This window comes from Sceloporus undulatus, chromosome 5, assembly GCF_019175285.1.
Source record: "Sceloporus undulatus isolate JIND9_A2432 ecotype Alabama chromosome 5, SceUnd_v1.1, whole genome shotgun sequence".
NCBI lineage: Eukaryota > Metazoa > Chordata > Lepidosauria > Squamata > Phrynosomatidae > Sceloporus > Sceloporus undulatus.
In genome coordinates, this window is record NC_056526.1 from 83,130,392 (window position 1) to 83,153,211 (window position 22,820).

At 39.8% G+C, this 22,820-nt stretch overlaps 2 protein-coding genes across 2 annotated transcripts in view; one reads left to right on the forward strand and one right to left on the reverse strand.

Annotated features, from left to right (window-relative positions):
• Positions 1 to 16,666, reverse strand: part of CDHR3 (cadherin related family member 3) — an 84,888-nt gene extending 68,222 nt beyond the window's left edge. The window contains exons 1-3 of the mRNA XM_042467078.1: positions 16,588 to 16,666; positions 3,474 to 3,685; positions 932 to 1,100 (exon numbers count right to left, since the gene is read on the reverse strand). Coding sequence (XP_042323012.1) covers positions 932 to 1,100; positions 3,474 to 3,685; positions 16,588 to 16,615 — 409 coding nt within the window. The 5' untranslated portion in view covers positions 16,616 to 16,666. The remainder of the gene's footprint in view (positions 1 to 931; positions 1,101 to 3,473; positions 3,686 to 16,587) is intronic.
• Positions 6,936 to 10,174, forward strand: LOC121930569 (protein monoglycylase TTLL8-like). Its single transcript, XM_042467080.1, has 4 exons — positions 6,936 to 7,077; positions 7,516 to 7,762; positions 8,132 to 8,567; positions 10,039 to 10,174. Exons 1-4 carry the CDS (start codon positions 7,065 to 7,067, stop codon positions 10,096 to 10,098), a joined length of 756 nt encoding a protein of 251 aa, XP_042323014.1. The 5' UTR covers positions 6,936 to 7,064; the 3' UTR covers positions 10,099 to 10,174.
• Positions 16,667 to 22,820: the final 6,154 nt, after the last annotated feature.

Consider the following 22,820-nt stretch of genomic DNA (forward strand, 5'->3'; position numbering starts at 1 on the left):
ATAATAATAATAATAATAATAATAATAATAATAATAATAATAATAATAATCTGTTTATTTATAGCCCGCTTTTCCTTTGCAGATCAAAGCGGGTTACACAGAAGTACAACAAATGTACAATTTTGCAAACAGTATCCATAAAAAACCCGAACAATACAATAATACAGATTAAAAACAAGATTAAAAGCTTACAGACTGAAATCACAACAATAGCTAGCATAAAGTGCAGATGCAACGATGCAACGGGGAGAGAGCAGCTATTACATTGTCTGGGGGAAAGCCTGTTGGAAGAGGAAGGTTTTTAACCTCTTCCTAAATAAGTCAAGGGAGGTAACTGAGTGGAGCTCACCGGGAAGAGAGTTCCAGAGCTGCGGGGCCGAGCTGGAAAATGCCCTTTGTGCAGTCGCAGAATATTTCGTATCTGGAACCCTCAACAGTTGCTTCCCGGCCGACCTGAGAGTGCGGGGCGGATTATATGGGGAGAGGCGGTCCTCCAAGTACCCTGGGCCCAAGCCATTTAGGGCTTTATATTGACTAAATTGTTGTAAGAGAGCTGCTGTCTTGGTTACTGGATAGTATATACTTTGAAGGAAGAATGATTACCACGTTTCTGCATGCATAGTTGCAGGAATTCCAGTAAAAATTATGCACAGATCAGTGGAAATATCAGGGGTGGGATAATTTTTTTTCAAAAACTGCCCAACACTATAATGTTAGCAGATTAGAAAAGGTAATTTAAAAAATCAAAAACCTGCCAACGCGCTGTAGCCTGGAAACTTGCAGTCCAAACACAATTTTCACACAAGCTCTGTTCAAAGTAAACATTTTCAGCTGTCAATGAAATGTGCCTCCAGATTTAATCATAAAGTAGTGGGGTCTCAGTTGTCATGAGTTTTGTAAGGATGGATTTTATTCCAAGCCACTCTCTTACTTTGAGTTGCTATATTGCCTTGAAAGACTGGAGGTTCATCTACATCAAGCACTTGAACAGTCAGGATTTGTAGGTCTTTTGCTCCGGCTGTGTCATAAATAAGAATTTGCAGTTCAAATTGGTGGGGCATTGTTTCATAATCTAGAATCAGATCTCCAGTTGTAACAACCTGACATTAAAAAGGAAAGATAAAATATCAGCAAATGTTGTGTTAGACTTATTTATTTATTTTCACTAAGAGGTTGTCTGTACTGGCAAATAAAGTGGCTTCAAAGCAACTTGAAGCCATGCAGTTTAGTTGGTGTATGAGGCAAAAGCAGGTCGAAATCAACATGAAGTCATGCACTGGAGCAAAAAGCAACCCTGATACTCCTCCTCAGCACAGAAAATATGCATCATTGCACATGCATATAAAGAACATGGCACAAGTGTGGGAAAACAGGAAAGCAAAAACGTGAATGTAGGACAAACAGAACCGATCACCAATAATGCAATGGATATAATTACAACATACGCAAACCACACAGTCCAACAGGGGCATAAGGGAAAGGGGACATGTACTGGGGATCTCCATGGGTGTGCTTTGCCAGTGTGTCACTTGGTGCACCAATGCATTGAACAGGCAATGTATTGCACATGTGACTGTGTGCTTGGTCACCTGGAGTATCCAATGGGATGGTAGTTGGGTGGGAGGAAGGAGCTAATTGGCAGTCACAGTGGATGGGTTTCTGCAATGGTGCGCATGCATGGTGGGGAGGTAAAAATAAATAGCTGAGCGTTGTGGCTTGATGCTGTGTGGTATGGACAACCAGTGGATGTTCAGCCTGCCTTCAGAGCTGGTTGTGCAAACAGTGGGGCTTTCACTCACTTTTGTAAAAACCAGTATCAGCCTGGTTTTTCCTGCCCATCTACTCAGCCCCTAAGTTTCCATCAAAATCAATGGGACTTAATTAATGCTCTTTAACATGTTATATTGCACCTTTCTTCCAAGAAGCTGAAGGTCATGTACTCAACCCCTTTCCTCACAGTGTATCTTCATAACAACTCTCTGAGGTAAAATTAGCTGACAGAATATGCCTGGTCCAAGACCACCCAGTTAGCATGAAGTCTGGTGGAAGATGTGAATTTAAGTCTGCCAAAGTATACTACTGCAAGCAGCAACATGGTTCCCATGTTAGAGTTTATCACACTAGTGAGATTCCGTGAAAAAATGGGAGTTAGACACAATATACTGCGAAGATAACCAGGAAATACCCAAAGTTTATCACACGACATCACAGTTGATGTGAAATAACGTGAAGTTATTCCACAGTTAAAGTGGAGGAGCATCAGTTTTTTAAATTCGGAACAAAACGAATTTTAAAAAATGCTGGTTTCCTCCACTTTAACTGCAGATTAACTTCGCTTTATTTTGTTTTAGCAGCAATTACTGTGATAAACCTTCCGAATTTGCAAATTCTGTTTAAATTCAAATTTAACTTAACTCTCATTTAACTCCTGTTTTCCTGTGGGATCTCGCTAGTGTGATAAACTCTGTTGAGTCATGGCTTTTCACAATTTCAGTAAGACTTAAGTACGTTATTTTTTAAATACAAACAAATAAAGATTATATCCTGTCTATGCCCTTGAAAAGGGAACTCAGGCTGGCAAGCTAAGTCTGCTACTCTCCTGATCTGTTTTGGCTTATTTTTCTCATGCAGTAAGGCTGTAAACTGTAAAAATATGCAAGTAGTTTTGGAAGGCTCCAGCACTCTTTGGCAGAGAAGGATAAAGACCTTGTAAAGTGACAAACCCCAGGACTCCATTGGATGGAGCTACAGCACGTCAAACTGCATTATTTCCACAGTGTAGATGCACTCTAGGTCTTTTTGTATGAAAGCTGAAAATTGAGGCTATCCAATTGATCCCTAGCTGATGCTCTCCTCTTAACCCACTGGTTAATTGGATGTGTAATTCCAACTCAACTCCAAACGTACTTTCCTGTCATTTCAGTCCAGTGGCAATGCAATAAACCAGCAGTGAAGCTCATGCAGCCATGCAGATGTTGTGCTGCCCACTCACAGCATTCCTTATTATTGGCTATACTGATCAGAACTACTGATTCCTACCCCTGCAATAGGAAAACTGCTGGCATATGTTTCTTGCATTAATTTTACCGTCAGAGACAGTCCTACCTATGTTGGGGAAATAATGTAAAATGCTATTATGAACAGTCATGTGACTCTCTATTTTCCTTCTCATAGATGTTCCCAGAAGCACTCCTGGCAGCATAGCAAGTTAGATCCTTTGTTTCTTTCACTTGTATATTTAAATAATGTTTCATCTTTATAGGTTAAATTGAAATGAAATAACCCCACACAATCCTAACTTTTCAAAGTTTGTTTTTAATCACAGATGAAAGTAAATCCCCCCCCTTTAAGAACCAAAGTGGGCATTATCAACTTCCCTGTTTTGTTACTAAAGAAAAAAGTTTATTTGTGCTATAACAATATCCATCAACTACTGAATATCTTGATGAGCAAATTACTAGGTAAAGACTTACCTTGTACAAAAGAGAAGATGCAGGGTTGATTTTGAAAGCTTTTGTGAGGGGATTGGAATTTATTATGACAGGATATCCCACTTCCACTGATATATTTGGTAGTAAATTTGATGTTAAATCGACACTAAAGGTATACACCACAGTGCCAGCTGGAGAATTTTCTGTAACATTGCCAGTACCAGGCAGGCCAGAAAAACTGAGGGTTCTTCCTCCTGCAGATTACAGAAAATGAAAATATACTCTCTTAAGAAGTGTCATTTCCAAGATGCAAGTAGGTCAACAACATATACTTTGTGTTCCCAGTGTATTCTCATTAAGCAGAAAAAACCTTTGCTGCTTCTACTTCTGCTGCTGATATGATTTTCTTGTTCTTCAGTACTGTCAAGGTATGAGCAAAAGGTTAATTGATACAAGTCATTTTGCTTCATAAACAAGTAGATGTACATTCAAAATACATGCTATGCTAACCATGTAGTGTGCAAATCCAGATTGTATTTTTATTTATTCTAAGTGCACACAGCTCTTATTTGTGTGCCTGGATAGAAGAATCTTGAACTCACCCACTCCAAACTGTTCCTTCAATTCCAAAAATGCAGGTGTCAAGTGTAGGAGTTTCATTAAAAGAGTTTCAAATGTCTCCTAGTGTTATTTGATAAGTTTTTCTTTTATAAACATATAGACTACATGTAGGAAGGAACGCTTCTAAGGGGGGAACAGGTAGGTACAGTGGCGTCACTAAGATTGGTGTCACTTGTGTACAAATCAACTTCATGTATAAGTCGAGGGAAGGTTTGGGGGCCAAAATCATGGGTTTTGATCTGACCCGTGGATAAATCGAGGGTAAAACCTAGGGGCATGTGACAAAGGATCCAAAGGGGGAAACACCACTTCCTTCTTTCCTTCTCCTTCTCTGGACCTCTCCTGAGAGAGGTCCACTCCTGGAGAGTGGAGCATCGGGGCAGAGCTTTTACCAGGACTTTTCTAAGCAGTATTACTGTACTGACCCATATATAAGGCGACTCAGGATTTTAGGGTCAAATTTTGGGCATACATTTTTCAACTTACAGGCGAGTAGATACAGCATTTCATGGTGTCACACCCCCCCCCCATTGACCTCCTCCCATACCACACCATACAGAATCCTTAGTAATGTTTTTTGTACACTTGAGCCAGATAAGAAAAGCAATAATGATTCCTAGTAAAAAGGACAAAAAACAAATAAATCCATGTATATCTGACATTTTGGGGAAAGAATCTGAGATACAAATCCTACAAGTATTATTGCAGTTTATGAGTAAATTCAATTTGGCACAAGGAGGTGCTTGGAAAAGTTCTGTTTTGGACTCCATGTTAGCTGAGAATCCCGGGAATTATAATCCAAAAATAACTTTTTGAAGCTTTGACCATTGATATTCTGTCTGATGATTATTCAAATTATAGTGTAACATATCTAGAGGGTCTCAGTCAATGGAAAGATAGCTTGCATTTCTAGCAACCTCGATTTTAATTGTTGTGTGCCTTTCAGTATCATATGTTTCTCTCTCTCTCTCTCTCTCTGTCTGTCTCTCTCTCTCTAGGAAAACTGCTGCCTTGGGGTGCATCTACACTGTAGAAATAATGCAGCTGCACACCAATTTAACTGCCATGACTTCATCCAACAGAATCCTTGGATTTGTAGCTTTGTGAGACACCAGTACTCTTTGGCAGAGAAGGCTAAAGATCTTGTAAAACTACAAATCTCATGATTCCATAGGATGGAGCTGCAGCACTTAAAGTGGTGTGAAACTGCATTACTAGTGTACATGTACCCTCTGTCTTCATTTGGACAATAGTAATGGTAAACTTGAAAATGTTTTTCCCTGTGATGTAGCTACAAAGGGGGGGCAATGTAGGTGAAAGAGGGTGCCTCAAGTAACAATTCTGATCCCCCAAATGAAATTTTCCTCCAGTCCTCAAATTTCTAGTATTACAGTAAATGAATACTTCAGATGAGTATTTAAAAATACCGTTTAGGCATCCAAAAAGGCGGGGGGGGGGGGGGGGGCAAAGTTACCACAGGTATGTGAAACACAACAAATACAAGAGTTCTAGGTGTAAATGGTTTTCAGTATCTCAATCTCTGAAGTGTTAGATATTAGGGGAGTGAAGGAATCCTTTATGGGGGGAAAGAATTTTTATTTGGAGGGACAATGCTCTCATTCCCCTGATCCCTGCTGCTTGATGGCACCAAAAAGGCAGCCTGAGCTAAGTGGTATAACACATATTCTGAGCTGGGATTTAAAAAATATTTACATTGCTTAATGACATAGTGGTTTGAGTGTTGGACTACAACTCCGGAGACCAGGATTTGATTCCCAGCTCAGCCATGAAACCCACTGGGTGACTTTGGGCAAGTCACACACTCTCAGCCTCAGGAGAAGGCAATGGCAAACCTCCTCTGCACAAACCTTGCTAAGAAAACCCCATGATAGCTTTGCTTTAGGGTTGCCATAAGTCAAAAACGACATAAAGGCATACAACACACACACACACACACACACTGCTTTCCAGGCCCATTCAGCCAGAGTCATGCCCAAATATCAATTTTATTGTATGTGTTCATTTCTTTCTTAGTCTGGTTTTGGTGAAGCCAGTGAGCCAGATTAAACATTTTGATGTTTGAGTTCAACACTTATTCTGAATCACTAATCTGTCTGCTTTCTTTCCAGTTCACCTTCAAAAGAAAACTTCATATAATAATTCAGATTTTATTCTGATTCTAGGGGGGGAGGGGAAATAAACTCTGTTTTGGTTTTAGGGCTTGGTTAAATTGGACACAGTGGAAAGAAATCTTTAGCAACCACAGATGTTCTTGTGGTGTCTGGAGGTCTCAATTGTTTGTCTCATTGTTTGTCTCAATGTGTATGTGTATATGTGCCTTCATGTTGCCCCTTGATTGACTGTGATTGTTGATTTCATATTGGTTTCTTAGGAAGGAATACTCAGAGGTGGTATTGCCAGTTCCTTCCTCTGAAATATAGCCTCAGTAGAATGGCATTCTTTACCTTCATCTCTAGGGTTCTAGTAGTGACTTCAAGCATAACATGTTTTTATTTATATACTAAGGGGGGGATCTTAACAATTTACCTGGAGTTTTTGTTTGTTGCTGTGTGCTTTCAAGGCACTTCTGACTCTCTGATTGGTAAGTTAGACCTTACATCAGCTATCATGTCACAGCTCATTAGCATGTGATGTCATCTCCTTCCAGATTAGCCCCTGTAGTTCAGGACCAACCATCACAATGTCTCAGTCATAGAGTTGCTATGCAACGCATCCTAAGACATAAACTGGTGGTGACCATTTCAGTTCAGTCAGTAGCTACATGATGGGAGAAACATGGGTTTAATAAGATCTCTTGTGTCCCTGACTGAGCTATCCTATACATTTCCATTCTATTGGAGAACTAGCAAATCTGAGTTTTCAGAAGCCCAGGAATTGAGCATTTCAAACCAAGACTACCTCACATTTTTTGTGTGTGCAGCACTTTGCATTGCTTTTCTGGTTGGGCGGAGAATTGTAGGCTAACTATAGAATCTACGATTGAACAGTACTATGCTCTCATTCAGTAAGTACTTATAACTCTGTTGACTGAAGATTGTAACTAAGCATAATTCATTAGTTACTGAAGATTGTACCTAAGCAACATATTGCCATTGTTGTATACCTTCAAATATGCAAATGCTATTTCACACATGTAAATAATCTAAGAGGCTGGACTGTCACATATAATGTGTTATCAAATCTGGAGGCTTGGGCATGGTGCTATCAATATGCTGATAACACCTAAATATATTTCTCCATGCCTTCAAAAACCTCATTACTTGCCAGTTAGTTTAACTACTGCTGTTGGTGCAAAATTTCAAGCATGGACAACTGGATAGTATAGACAAACACACTATTCCTAAATGGCAAGCTAGACTTTGTAGTAATACTAGGCTAATGTTATGTCCAAATGCAGCTGATGACATTGTTATTGTTATTCCTATATCTTTCTCTTTTTCAGAAATAGTATGCAAGAACAGACTGGAAGAAATATTAAAACTAGTTGAACCAACAGATCAGTTTCCAGTGAAAGATCACAAGTGGATTATCCAAAAGTACATTGAGGCACCATTACTGATTTATGATACAAAGTTTGATATTAGGCAATGGTTTCTTGTGACAGACTGGAACCCCTTGGCATTATGGTTCTACAAAGAAAGCTATCTGAGATTTTCCACTCAACGTTTCTCCTTAGATAATCTGCACAGGTAACAAATATTATAGTGTTTGTAAGGCCAAGATATTTTGACACATGAAACAGAAAAATCTGCAAGCAGAAAATAACGAACTAAATAACTAAGAATTTGCTGTCCTTTCCTGAACTTCCAAATCAGATGTTTGTGGTAGCCATTTCATTCTATCTAATAGTAGGTATTGTCTTGCTGATAGGCACCCATCCTCATTGAGTCATGGCAGCTAAAGTGGTGCCAACCAGGATTATTTCTGCAGTATGGATGCAGCTGTACAAGGCATAATTCATGCAGCTTTTACCTGTATTTTTTCTATAAAAATTGATTAGCATTGTACATTTCAGTGCCATTGTTTTCTAGTAGTAATCTTATGTTTCATGTTCACAGTTCCATTCATCTTTGCAATAATGCCATCCAGAAAAATTATAAGAATCCTACTGACTGCAGTTCACATTTGCCTTATCACAATATGTGGACAAGCAACAAATTCCAAGACTACCTGCAAAAGAGAGGCCATGGCCACATCTGGCGAAATGTGATCTACCCATCCATGAAAAGAATTTTAATCTATACCATGAAGATGGCTCAGAACCAGGTTGAATCACGGAAGAGCAGTTTTGAACTCTATGGAGCGGATTTCATTCTTGGAAATGACTTTAAACCATGGCTGATTGAAATCAATAGTAGTCCAACCATGTATCCTTCTACTCCAATTACATCAGATCTATGTGCTCAGGTTCAGGAAGACACAATCAAAGTTGTTATTGACAGGAAGCTTGATAGGAACTGTGATACTGGAAATTTTGAACTTCTCTGGAGACAAGTAAGAATAATTTAATTTTGTTCCTTAAACTAGATGGAATTAAAAACATTTACATATTCAGTTTGGCTATATTTGGTTCTGAGTTTGAAATGGAAATGTGGAACTAATATAGGTTGAGTCTATCTTATCTGAAATGCTTGGAACCAGAAGTGTTTCGTATTTTTGTTCTTTGGTCTGGATTTTTGAATATTTGCATATACTTAATAAAATAGCTTGGAGATGGGAGCCAAGTCTAAACACAAAATTCATTCAATGCTAGGGAATCCTGGAAACTGTAGTTTTGTGAGACATTTAGCCTTCTCTGTCAGAGAGCTCTGGTGCCACAATAAACTACAATTCCCAGGATTCCCTAGCACTGAGCTAGGGCAGTTAAAGTGGTCTCAAACTGGATGATTTCTGCAGTGTGTTTTAGTCCTATGTTTAATATACATTATACACATAGCCTGAATGTAATTTTATTCATATTTTTAAATAATTTTGTGCATGAAACAAAGCGTCTATACACTGAACCATCAGAAAGCAAAGGTGTCGCTATCTCAGCCACCAGATTTTGGAGTACCGGTATTTCAGAATTTGGAATTCCAGATAAGGGAGACTCAACCTGTAATCATTGCATTGTGTTATATTACTATATTTCCTTATTTAATAACTTCCATTTATTTCAATAGACATAGGCTTACAATAGACATAATAGGGGGACCTCTTGCAACCCTTTCCCATTGACAAATTATTGTGTTATCACTGTACTTTAACTGCCACATCATGTGTGATGCTGGGGCTTGTACTTCAGTGATGTACTAGATCTCTTTAGCTGAGAATTCTGAATATTCCTCCCTGAACTGCAAACTGGAAGAGCCAGCATGGCAGTTTGAGTGCTGAACTAGAGCACCAGGAGACCAGGAGTTGAAATCCTTGCTCATCCATGAAAACTCACTGGGTGATCTTGGGCAAGTCACATTCTTTCAAAGGAAGGCAGTGAGGATTAGTGTCTTTTTAATTAGTGATCATTGTCTACTGGGAAAACCCCTGACCCTGGGTGGTTTTCTATTTGCATTTACTGAGTCCTGATTTTGCTGTTTTTCCCAGAGTTTTTTTTTTTTTTTGGGCATAAATTTTTCAACTTACAGGCGAGTAGATACAGCATTTCATGGTGTCACACACACACCACTGACCTCCTCCCATACCAAACCATACAGAATCCTTAGTAATGTTTTTTGTACTAGTGTTACTCATAAATTGTTATCCTATGTATCACTGAATGTTAATGATAATATTCATGACATAAACAACTAGCAGAATTAAAATTATACCTTTAAATTACATTGTGATACATAGACCCTAAGTGTATTTATATGTACATAGTTTCATGTGGTTAAAGTGAAAATTTGGTAAGATCAGATTTTTTAAATGAAAATTTGAAAGAATTTTAAATTAAATTTTAAATGATTTTGTTTTGTTTTTAAATCTGCAGCCTCTCCTTCCTCCTCCCATTGAGCTTTGCTCCAGTCACTCCATCTTTTCAGCATTTTAAAAGGATGCAGCTGAATGCCACAGCCTGCCAAAGAGACAGAAGTTTGGCAAGCAGTAGTGTCACTCTCCTGGTGTGGTCTATACCTCATGCCCCCTAGTGATGACTCTGGGTTAGTAAAGGTTGTATGTTTCAGTCTACATTGAGGAAGCACTCAATCTTGTTTGTATGTGCCTTCAAATTGACCTTATCCTAGGGTTTTCAATGGCAAGATTTATTCAAAGAAGGTTTGCTTTTGCCTTCCTCTAAAGAGTATGGCCAGCCAGTGAGTTTCCATGGATGAGCAGGAATTCAAATCCTTATTTCCTGGCATCCTAATCCAACAATGGCCTGTCCTGACCTATCATAGGGGCCGTGGTTGCAGCAAGTGGGAGACGACACCCACTCTTTGCTATGCAACTGCATGGAGGGACCACCTGAGTCTCGTGCTGCTGGCAAGATTTTGGATGGGGAGGCTCATGAGGATGGAGGTTCTCGTGCCGTGAGACTGGGCCAGGGGCTGGCTGGCCTTATAAAGACAGATGCATGAGGTTTTAGCCATTCCAGCCCTGGCAACTGAGTGAGCAATTTAGCCTCCTGTGCTTTGCCCTTTGGGAGTCCTGGTGGTCCAGCCTGCCTGAGTGTCCAGTTGACTCAGGTGGGTCCAGGGATCCGAGGGGAAATGGTGAACAGCTGGCTAATCCAACGATTAATGATATACATTTAAATCACAGTAAATATACAAACAATCCAGAGAATAACATGTTTGGTATAATAGGTAATTTGATCCTATGATGGTAAAGTGCCTCTCTAGTGGTGTTAAAGGGAAGATTGATGCTAAAATAGGTACAAGGAATTAGCTGTTACATCAAAACTAATACTCTCAAACCTAGGTTTACATAGGCCAGGACTCCAAGCTACTCCACAGGGCCTACTTGCAGGGATTCTTACAGAGAAAAAGTAGACTACCTCAATCTTTTCTAACAAGTCTTGTGCCCTTAGGTTATGTCTATTTAGGTTCAGTTAACAATGATTGGTTATGCACTCATTGTTCAGTGATCCCCATGCTAACTTGCTCACCAAATTAAAACTATGCAAGACTGAATTCAGCCTACTGACTACAAGCTAGTTCTTCTAAGAAAGCCAATAATACCGTGTTCCATATCTAAAATATTAATAAAGCCATGTTCTTACCCGATAGCTCTCCTAGCAAAACTATGAGGCAAAAGCACAGCATGTTCTGTCCTTTCCTTAGAATGTGGCTAGTCAAGATCAAACATGCTCTGATATCTTTCCCTCAGCCAACTCCAACGCCATTGATCACTTTTCCCCATATCATGCAGTACAAATGACAAATCAAACAAATGTCCTGCTGTAGCTAGGGGTGTTTCTAAAACATCAGCCTGTTTACTCTCTCATGAATGGCTCACTGATACAATTCTTCATGGAGTTATAGTCACTTTTATAATCAGTGGGAGAAAAAGATGAAGAGTTGTTTCTTTGCGTATTCAGGTATTCAGAGGTGATTATCCAAAAGCTGCTGGCAAACAAACAAACAAACAGCTTCATTTATATACCACTTCATACTGAACTAACAGTGTCTAAGTGGTTTACAACTGTAAGCTAATTGCCCCCAACAATCTGGGTACTCATTTTAGCAACCTCGGAACGATCCAAGCCTGAGTCAAGCTTGAGCCCTTTTGCTAGTATTGAACTCACGACCTTATGGTTTTGAGTGAGTGGCTGCGGTACAGGCATTTAACCACTGTGCCATCAGGACTCAGTATTCTTTTTGTTGTTGTGTGTCTTCAAGTCATGTGGGTTTCATGGCCAAGTTGGAAATCAAAGTCTGGTCTCTAGAGTCCAACACTCAAACCACTATGCCATGCACATGCACACACACTGCTTTGTCCCTGAGATGATGAGATGTTTCTTGCAATCTCAAAGACAGATTGCAAGAATGATTTTTGCATAAATTATGCAAACTCCACAGAGTAAATAAAGAGAGCTGATGTTTTGTTACATGGATTTTTAAAAACCAGAAGTATCAGACGAGTTGTCTGCATTCTTCTAATCGACTAGCCAGTTCTTTGGTGCATGTTGTATGTGAATGTGTGGCATGCAAAGGGGAAAGATGCTACTTGTGCTAGTTTTGTGTAGAGACATTTTGGTGCAAATTCAAGAAACCTCAAGCGCACATTGGAAACAAGAAATTGTGTGGGGCATAAGGACTTAAAACCATCCTCATTTCCCCCTCCCTGCCTCCGTTCTCCATCTGGAGAATGGAAAACAGTTTGTTCAACCTCATCAGAATGAAGGATATGAGAAACACTTTTTAAGAGGTTGCCTTGTAGCAGGTGAGGCCATCTACCAGGTTAGGCCATCTATAGTAACTCAGTATTGTCTACACTGACCTGCAGCTCCTCCCTTGGGTTTCAAGGGACAGTTTTTTCCAGTCCTGGTTGGACATGCTGGGGATTGAACCTGGCACCATGCAAAATATAAGCTCTGCCATTCTTTTTGCCAATGACAGCTTGTGGCGTCCATGTCATTAGGTGATTAATCTGCTTGGAGTTTTAGCCTGAGCTAAGGATTTGTCCAAGGTAGTAATATGTTGGGGTGAAACCTAGGGTATATCCACACTACAAAGTTATAGCAGTTTGAAGCCACTTTAACTCCTATGGCTTCACCCAACAGAACCATGAGATTTGTAGTATGGGGAAAGAAATCTGTCTAACGAGCTTCAATCCACTCTTCTCAACTATCAGAGAATTAAGAGTCCCTTAGCAATCTCCATATCCCAGGGTTTCATAGGATGATGTCAAGGCAGATAAAAATAATTGTATAGTGTGGATACAACCCTAGTGACCTTAATCCCTGAGCCACCACCCCTTTCTGTATGGTTCTTAAGATGGGCATCAATTCTCATTTTATGTTTGTCTTAAGTGTAGCCTTAATATAATTGTAGCAATTGTAGTTCTTAAAATGATGTAAAATCTGCAGATTGATTTAGATATCTAGAATATGCTCTCCCATATTCTTTGTTGAAAGGCCATTCTAAGCATGGACAGAATAGATAAAAGGACCAAAATACAAGAACAAAATACAAACAACTCCAACAGAGGCCCTGGGTGTATCTAGACCTGCCCTCTAGAAAGGTCAAATGGTTTGTTGAGCACCCCATAAACAGCTCTTTAACTTCTAGTTTTCATTCTTCAATGTATCCTTAAAATCATGTTGATTTTAAATTGTCACCTGCACAAGGGCTGCTTCATTGGCTAATAAACTGGATAGATAAAGGACTTCTCTTCACTATACACAGAAGTGTTTATTTTTCCACATTCTTGGTGGAAGTTAACAGCCAAAACCATAGCAACAAACATTAGATGCCAAAGACTTGATGCACACTCCATGTTTGCTGTTCTTTGAAAAGTTGTGTGCATTTTCCACAGCAGACAGTGAAAAGGGAAAGGTGCAAAACTGGACATCAAAACACTCTGTGTGGAATTCCTCCTGACAGCCAGACTTGATATGTGGCCCGAGAAGAGATTTATCCTGTGAGCAATTAGATTTGGATTTATCTTGACACATAAAGGGAACTAAACGCATTTGGCAGACTGCAGTACTTACAGTTTATTTACTGATGAGTTTACATACTGCTGTATAATTGCTCAGCCTTCTGAGCGGACAACATTGGCAAATACGCAAATGTCTGTTTGAAGTAGCAAATAGCCCAAAGGAAACAGAAAGAGTCACTTAAATATCGTTACAGAAACTGTGGGGTTGCTATGTACACAGACTGAGGCACACGCTTCTCAACAAAGTTTTGGTCCATAAGGGGAAATGCACTGTAAATAAATATATAAATACATGCTCAGCAGAGTAGTGATGTTAAACAGTGCTATGTCACCGCTGGGATATTGTCAACCAAATAAAACATGCCTTTGCAGTTAGCGCAAACATGTGGAGTTTTTTTTCCCCTCTGTAAAATGAACAATGGCCTTTGGTAAAGAACAAGTGTCCTGCTTTCGTATGTGGGAGTCCTCCATTCAGGACTGTGGTGAGACTTAATTTTTCGCTTCCTTCAAAGAAGCAACCAGCTGAGCTTGGATAAACTCACAGTTGCTTAGAATAACAAACCCAAAATGCTCCCTCTGTGATTGCATGACTTGGAAATGTCTGAAAGCAATTACGCTAAGGAAAACATGGAGCAATGGCAGTTCTGGGGAGGAGGTGATTGTTCCAGAAGAATATGAGAAGAATGACCCACACGTATTATTGGCGTTTCTGTGGTAATATTAAGTAGGTGTAACTGCAACACAATGAAGTATGCTAGAAAAGACCAGGGATTGGCAATGGTTGGGGCTTTTTATTAGAACAGTCAGCAAGTAGGGGCATGAATATGGTTTATAAAAAACTTAATGGTAAGGAGACAGCAGCTCAAGATAAGCTTTCCTCCCTCTCTCAAAACACTAGCACCCAGAGTCATCCCATTAAACTGTCGGGCATGAAATTCAGGACAGGCGAAAGGATATACAGTGCTTCTAAAAGTACACTATGAACTACAGCCTGGAAAGTATGTAAAGGGATCTTGTAGCACCTTAGAGACTAACTGAGCGAAAGAAGGTGGTGCAGCCTGGAAAGTTGGCTTTAAATTTTAAGTCATTTTAAGTCATTAATTCTTAATGAGTTCTAAAAATTGATTTGTTGTTTCCGTTAATTAATTTGTTAAACCAATCCACTATTAAATAACTCCTCATGTCTAATCATTGGAGATAAGGGCCGAAGAACCACAAAATAAGTCAAAACCTGCCATTAATTGTGTCCCAAAATTAATTAGTACAGGCCTCTTCAGCTCAAAATGTGACACAGTTTCCCCTTGTTGTATAAACAATAAACCAATTAATTAACATGATAATGACTTATTGAATTTGCTGCCACAGCATATTATAATGGCCCATTACCTTAGAAGATTTTTTTTAAGTGATTACATAAATTCATTCAGAATAACACTTTGTGGGATGCAGTTGCCTTCAAGTCACCTGTCGACTTATGGCAACCCCATGAATTTTATAGGGTTTATTAGGAAAGGAATACACAGAGGTGTTTTTGCCAGTTTCTTGCTCTGAAAAGTAGCCAACAGCAACTTATCTTTATTGCCACCCAAGTACCAACCAGGGTAGACACTGCTTACCTTCCAAGATCAGACATAATCTGATGCCTTTAGGGTATTTAGGAAGTATCAGTGCTTGTATTGGTTTTTATTGTCCTTATGACTGACTTGTGCAATTCTCAGAAGCACAGTGTGAAACAGGATGACTTTGGTCAGACTCAGCAGCAGTCTTTTTATAGTCTTATGTCAGCTTGACAGCAGAGAAATGAGACCGAGAAGAAGTGAAACATATAGCCACTGCAAGATGAGGGCGGATGGAAAAGGTATTCCAGGAACATTTGCCAACAGAAGATCAGAAGAGTAGGGAGACAATGTTGATCAAAATTCAACCCGCCATGCTGTTTTTGCTTGCATATGTTGAGGGTTGTCACAGTGGTACTCAAAACACCGTGGTGTTAGGCAGCCTTTCCCCTGCATACTCAACTCCCAATCAGATAAGCAGCTAAACTATAATAATGACATTTCCCCTTCTGATTCTGTTAGAATTCAGTTGTTTTCCTAACCACAGTGTCATCTACTACCATCACTGTCTGACCTTATTCAAAGACACTCGGGGTCAGTTTGGCAACAACTCAGATGTGCTGGACTGGATCACTGGAGAAGTATCCCGGTTTGGCACTGCTTTAACTTGTCTGGCTCAAGGCTATGGAATTCTGGGAGTTGGTTGTGGAGCCCAGAGTGGAGACAAACCGGGTTATTTCTCCAGTGTGGATGCAGCCCACAAGGAGAGAGAGAAGCCACATGAGTAATTAGCATTCCAGAGATCAAGAGGCTGAGGAATCAGTCTGTAGTTGAGAAAAAGCACAAAAGAGTAGTCAAGATCCAGTTGCCAGTTTTGAGAAAACAAGGCAGAGCCTTTGGGCAGTAAGGTTGCCACAATTCTCTTCTACACAACAGGGACAAAAATATAAGGGACTGGATTAGGCAGGTTAATAACAATCCCTCCCAAAAACAAAATACACACACACGCCCCACATTTTTACATTTAGCATTATTTCATTGCATATTTCAGTTATTTATATATTGCCATCAATAAACATTGTGAGATTTGTAACTTGTGGCATCAGAGCTCTCTGACAGAGGCTACATAGCTCTCAAATGTACAAATCCTAGAATTCCATATAACTGAGCCATGACATAGTGGTGTGAAACTGCATCATTTCTGCATTGCTAATTAATCTATGTCTCTGGATTCTAGCTGCTTGGAAGGGAACTTAGCAAAGGGTTTTTTCTTTTCACACACCCTTATGGGGAAAGGGTGGAGAGAAGCACCAGAATAAGAGGGCTTGCAGCTTCTTGGAAGGGAGTTTCTACTACCTCAAGCAGTGTCACACACTTACCAGGACACAAGTCATCTTCTGCGCACATCCTTTCTTTTCCCGTCCCACCTTCTGGGCTCTGGATTTCGGACACCTTCACAGTAACACCTAGAGACTCAAGAGTGGGATGAGGACTCTTCCTGCGAGGTTTCACTCCTGCCCTTAGGAATCCAGACTCTGCTGCTTCAACTAGCTCAGCCAGCCAGGACATTTTTCAGATGCTTCTATCTGGGATTTTCCTGGTCTTCCGGGACAAATGGCGAGCCTATTTGGCTAGTTCGGGTGTCTTTAGTACAAAGTGAGTGACAGACATTGCTCGCAGCATGTGATAAGTGTTTGTTGCCTGCCTTACCTAAAGTGGCTGAGTTTTCGGTAGGAACAATCAGGGCAGTTCCAGCTGAGCTCAGACTTTTCCCAAACACCCTTGGCTTGCTGATATCTTAGTGGGAAGCGCAATATCAACACTTTGCTGTTGCCTCCCAGCATCTTCCACTTGAGGCAACATCTCACTCTGCCTAATGATAAGTCTGGACATAGCAATAAAGATGGCATCGTGTAAAAAATACAGTTCTGGATTCCCACCTGATTTCAGGTACATGTCAGAAAGTACATGTCAGAAAGCTGCTGGCAGCTTCCATAGACTATTGAAACAGCTTCAATTTTTTAGTCCACACATTAAAGGAAGCCACCAGCTGCCACTTTTAGAAAGCTGCATGAGCAAGGGCTGGGAGAATAGATATGCCTCTGTTCTTATGGTGTGGAAGACAGGAAAACTAAGAGTGGAGCACCAGTTGAGAAAACTAGTACTGGGGGGTGGGACTGCCAAAACATCTTATCATTTTATTTGGAAGCAACTACAATTGGTGGCTAGTTTCATCTGCAGCCTTTGAGAGGCAGTTATGTCATGTTCAGAGACCTATCACTCTGGTTTACAGCACACTCTTATCATATTTACTGAACACTTCTAGCAATAACTGCATCCATGGCAATACAAAAGTGTGTGTAACTTTTCAGCCTGCCCTCTTCCACTTGCACAAAAGACTGTCTTATAGGTGTACTTTCTTCTAGTACATTGCTCTTGCTTTCTTGAAGCAACTTAAATATTTGTTTTAGAGATGCTGCAAGTGTGACATGACACATGACTCATGATTACTGAGCAAACTGGAGAATCGGTTTTCTTCATCTCATCTACAAACCTGCACCAAATAAAAATGCACTTGAGCCAGATAAGAAAAGCAATAATACTTCCTAGTAAAAATGACAATAAATAAATAAATCCATGTATATCTGACATTTTGGGGAAAGAATCTGAGATACAAATCCTACAAGTAGTACTGCAGTTTATGAGTAAATTCAATTTGGCACAAGGAGGTGCTTGGAAAAGGTCTGTTTTGAACCACTGATCTCAGACTCCATGCTAGCTGAGAATCCCGGGAATTATAATCCAAAAATAACTTTTTGAAGCTTTGACCATTGATATTCTGTCTGATGATTATTCAAATTATAGTGTAACATATCTAGAGGGTCGCAGACAATGGAAAGATAACTTGCATTTCTAGCATCCTTGATTTTAATTGTTGTGTGCCTTTCAGTATCATATGTTTCTGTAGTTTTTTTTCTCTCTCTCTCTCTCTCTCTCTCTGTAGGAAAACTGCTGCCTTGGGGTGCATCCACACTGTAGAAATAATGCAGCTGCACACCAATTTAACTGCCATGACTTCATCCAACAGAATCCTTGGATTTGTAGCTTTGTGAGACACCAGCACTCTTTGGTAGAGAAGGCTAAAGATCTTGTAAAACTACAAATCTCATGATTCCATAGGATGGAGCTGCAGCACTTAAAGTGGTGTGAAACTGCATTACTAGTGTACATGTACCCTCTGTCTTCATTTGGACAATAGTAATGGTAAACTTGAAAATGTTTTTCCCTGTGATGTAGCTACAAAGGGGGGGCAATGTAGGTGAAAGAGGGTGCCTCAAGTAACAATTCTGATCCCCCAAATGAAATTTTCCTCCAGTCCTCAAATTTCTAGTATTACAGTAAATGAATACTTCAGATGAGTATTTAAAAATACCGTTTAGGCATCCAAAAAGGCGGGGGGGGGGGGGGGGGCAAAGTTACCACAGGTATGTGAAACACAACAAATACAAGAGTTCTAGGTGTAAATGGTTTTCAGTATCTCAATCTCTGAAGTGTTAGATATTAGGGGAGTGAAGGAATCCTTTATGGGGGGAAAGAATTTTTATTTGGAGGGACAATGCTCTCATTCCCCTGATCCCTGCTGCTTGATGGCACCAAAAAGGCAGCCTGAGCTAAGTGGTATAACACATATTCTGAGCTGGGATTTAAAAAATATTTACATTGCTTAATGACATAGTGGTTTGAGTGTTGGACTACAACTCCGGAGACCAGGATTTGATTCCCAGCTCAGCCATGAAACCCACTGGGTGACTTTGGGCAAGTCACACACTCTCAGCCTCAGGAGAAGGCAATGGCAAACCTCCTCTGCACAAACCTTGCTAAGAAAACCCCATGATAGCTTTGCTTTAGGGCTGCCATAAGTCAAAAACGACATGAAGGTGTACAACACACACACACACACACACACACACACACACACAATGCTTTCCAGGCCCATTCAGCCAGAGTCATGCCCAAATATCAATTTAATTGTATGTGTTCATTTCTTTCTTAGTCTGGTTTTGGTGAAGCCAGTGAGCCAGATTAAACATTTTGTTGTTTGAGTTCAACACTTATTCTGAATCACTAATCTGTCTGCTTTCTTTCCAGTTCACCTTAAACAGAAAATTTCATATAATAATTCAGATTTTATTCTGATTCTAGGGGGGAAAAATAAACTCTGTTTTGGTTTTAGGGCTTGGTTAAATTGGACACAGTGGGAAGAAATCTTTAGCAACCACAGATGGAGTAGCCATAAGTCTCATGGGTTGTTTCTTGTTCTTGTGGTGTCTGGCGGTACAACTGATGTGCTTGTTTGTCTCAATGTGTATGTGTATATGTGCCTTCATGTCGCCCGTTTATTTATTGTGATCTGATTAAGTTCATAGTGGTTTCTTAAGAAGAAATACTCAGAGGTGGTACTGCCAGTTCCTTCCTCTGAAATATAGCCTCAGTAGAATGGCATTCTTCGCGTTCATTTCTAGGGTTCTAGTAGTGACTTCAAACATAACATGTATTTATTTATATACTAAGGGGGGATCTTAATTTACCTGGAGTTTTTGTTTGTTGCTGTGTGTTTTCAAGTCACTTCTGACTTATGGCAACTCTATCAGAGGGTTTTCTTGGCAGAATTGGTTCAGAGAGGATCTGAGGCTGAGAGAGTGTGACTCACCCAAGATCACCCAGTATAAGACCCATTTATTTACCAATTTGCCTACCAATTTATCTGAAGTAATCCAGAAGAGCCAGCACACCATAGCAGTAAGTATTGGATTACAGATCTCTAGGAGACCAGGGTTTGAATCTCTGTTCAGCCATGGAAACCTTGGGCAAGTCACACTCCTCCCAGCCTAAGAGGAAGGCAAATGGCACAACTCCTCTCAGTAAAGCTTGCCAAGAAAACACTGCTGATAGGGTTGCCATAAGCTAGAGACAGCTTGAAGACATAAAACAACAGCAAGCCCCATTAATCCCATGATTAATTGCAGCTCCGTTTTCAGTTTACACTGAAGGGAAATTCTGAGATCAACTAACTGTAAAAAAAGGGAGTGAGAAAAGACCTAAGTTGCTTTAAGACTCGACCATGTTTTTGCTACTTCCAGTGAACAGGACAAATTAGTTGTTAATTTTTTAAAAAATCTGCATGCTGTCAATGTTCTAGCTATAAAACAGACTATTGAATGTACAGTACCTTTGTGGGATTGTTATATAAAACAAGCTGCATGTCAAATTCATACCCTTTTCTGGATGGAAATTATTTTTATTGCATTGGAGGCCTGGGTCTGCAAATGTTTTGCACTAAGTTGCAGAAGCTACAGATGGACACGCTAATTATAAGGGATTGTGGGACTTGCAGTACAAAATATCTGGAGAACCAAAGATCCCCACCATTGATAAATAATGACATTATGCATTATTATAAAGAGCCCATGAAACTATGAAAGGGAAACCAGCATCTGTCTTGTCCAGCAATTCATATATAATTCGAGGGTTTACTTTAATTTTTTTTCATTTGACTACCCAATCCACTCACCAAGTTACTAACTGGCCCACAAATTTAATTGTTAGCATAACAACCAGACCAAACCCCAACTGTCCAAAAAGCAATGTAAAATATTTTGCTAACAATGCTTTATTCAGACTGACCCATCTAATTTCAGAATATTAAAGCAGCATGCCTCATGTTTGTTGCTTAAAAAAGAAACCAAAATCTTACAGTGCCATATAATTATTAGATGAGCTAATTTAAATTAGTTTCTTTATTTAAATAAAAAATGAACAGGAACACTGTCATACCTGAACACAGAAATCCCTATTCATAAGTAAATGAAACAATACTTTGTGTAAATTTGGGTTTCCAAGTGCAACGAGTAATTCTTCCCGGATTCACTAGGACTAACTTTGGCGTTAACATGCTTCCAGCTGTAGTATATCTTAACTTTTGCATTTATTTGTCACTGTTGCTAGCAAGACCCTCAGAATGGAAACTTGAATAATTGTCTGTATTTAAGAGATAATAAGTGAGAAAATGGCCCAACATTTGAAACAAACCATTCAAAATTAAAAATAAGAACAACAAGTAAATATTACTTGATTTAAAAAGGTAGGCATATTACCAGTTGTTGCATTATTTGTAAAAAGATAAGATTTCCCACAGGTGACATCATTCTTTGTAACACATCATTTACCAACTTCTATAGGCCTGGTAATATTTCTCCTCCACAACAACCCTGTCATCTTTGGAGCTAGGGAACATTGCCATCTAGTGCTAGAAGGAATTCTCACTCTTTGTGTGCAGATAAAATTGAAAAGAGGCGGGCCATACAACTATTACATTTCACATTAGGAAGGCATCTCTGAGAGTATTCCCAGGGACAGGCTTTATGGAACAGAACAGAACAATGAACAGAAGAGAATTTTATACCTACACACACACCTTTATGAAGCACAATACAACAAGTGCTTCTTATTTCATTGTATGCATGTATGTGACTTCAAGTCACATGTTAACTTATAAATTTCATAGTTTTTTTCATACTAAAGGAATACAAAAGAGCATTAAATGGTGCAATGTACATCCACACTAATGTCACAACACCAGTTCATTGTAAAGGCAGAGCATTACATTCTAAACTATGAAAACAATAACATTGGGCAACCAATTTCATTGAAATAATTGTGCAAGAAGACAGAGGGTACAAACCTTCCTCAGTCACCCATTAATATGACCCCCCCCATATGGAATACCCTTTGTACCCATCTCTTTTTCTATTGTTGATTGCTTTAATTGTTTTAATAATTGGGTGTTATTTTATTGCTGTAAGGGAATCTTAATTGTTGTGCTGGTGGGAGGGATAATGGATTTTATTTTACATTGTTGTACTTTACTTTTATTGTACACTGCCTCGCTCCTGACAGAGAGGCAGGATTTAAATAAAATTTATTATTTATTATTATATATTATAAATGAGCCCTTGTTTTCCACATCTAACACTGCTAAGGATCACAATTTATTTTAAATCAGTGGGTAACAAGGCTGTAATCCTGTGCTGAGTACACTGAGTACAATGGCATCTACTTTCAACTAATCATCTATAGTAGTAGTTCTTAACCTGTGGGTAGCAATGTAGTTACGGGGGGTCCATGAAGGCTTGAATGCTACTCAGCCCAGCAAGTGGCATCAGTGTAGTTGATGTTACGCAGTGTGGGTGACTTACTTGTCTGTCCCACCAGCTGGCTGGTTGCTGTGTGGCTAGACCACAGCTGGGGTGGTCACTGATGCTATGGCCTCCAGAGAGCTTATTCAGAATCTGGCATGGCTGCTCACCCAGCAGACACACCAAACTCTGAAGGCACCATTCCCCTCAGTGGCCGCTGTTGAGGACAGGGATGCTGCAACCTCCAGAGGGTACATTCAGGGTCTGGCACAGCTGCTGGGTGAATGAGAAAGGTAGGTGACACCCTTTTTTGCTCAACCAGAAGTCGCACCAGTACCACCAGGTGTACTGCCTCACCCCTTTGGGGTGTTACTTGGTGCATTCTGCAACCCCCTCACCTCTGAGCCTATTTCCTC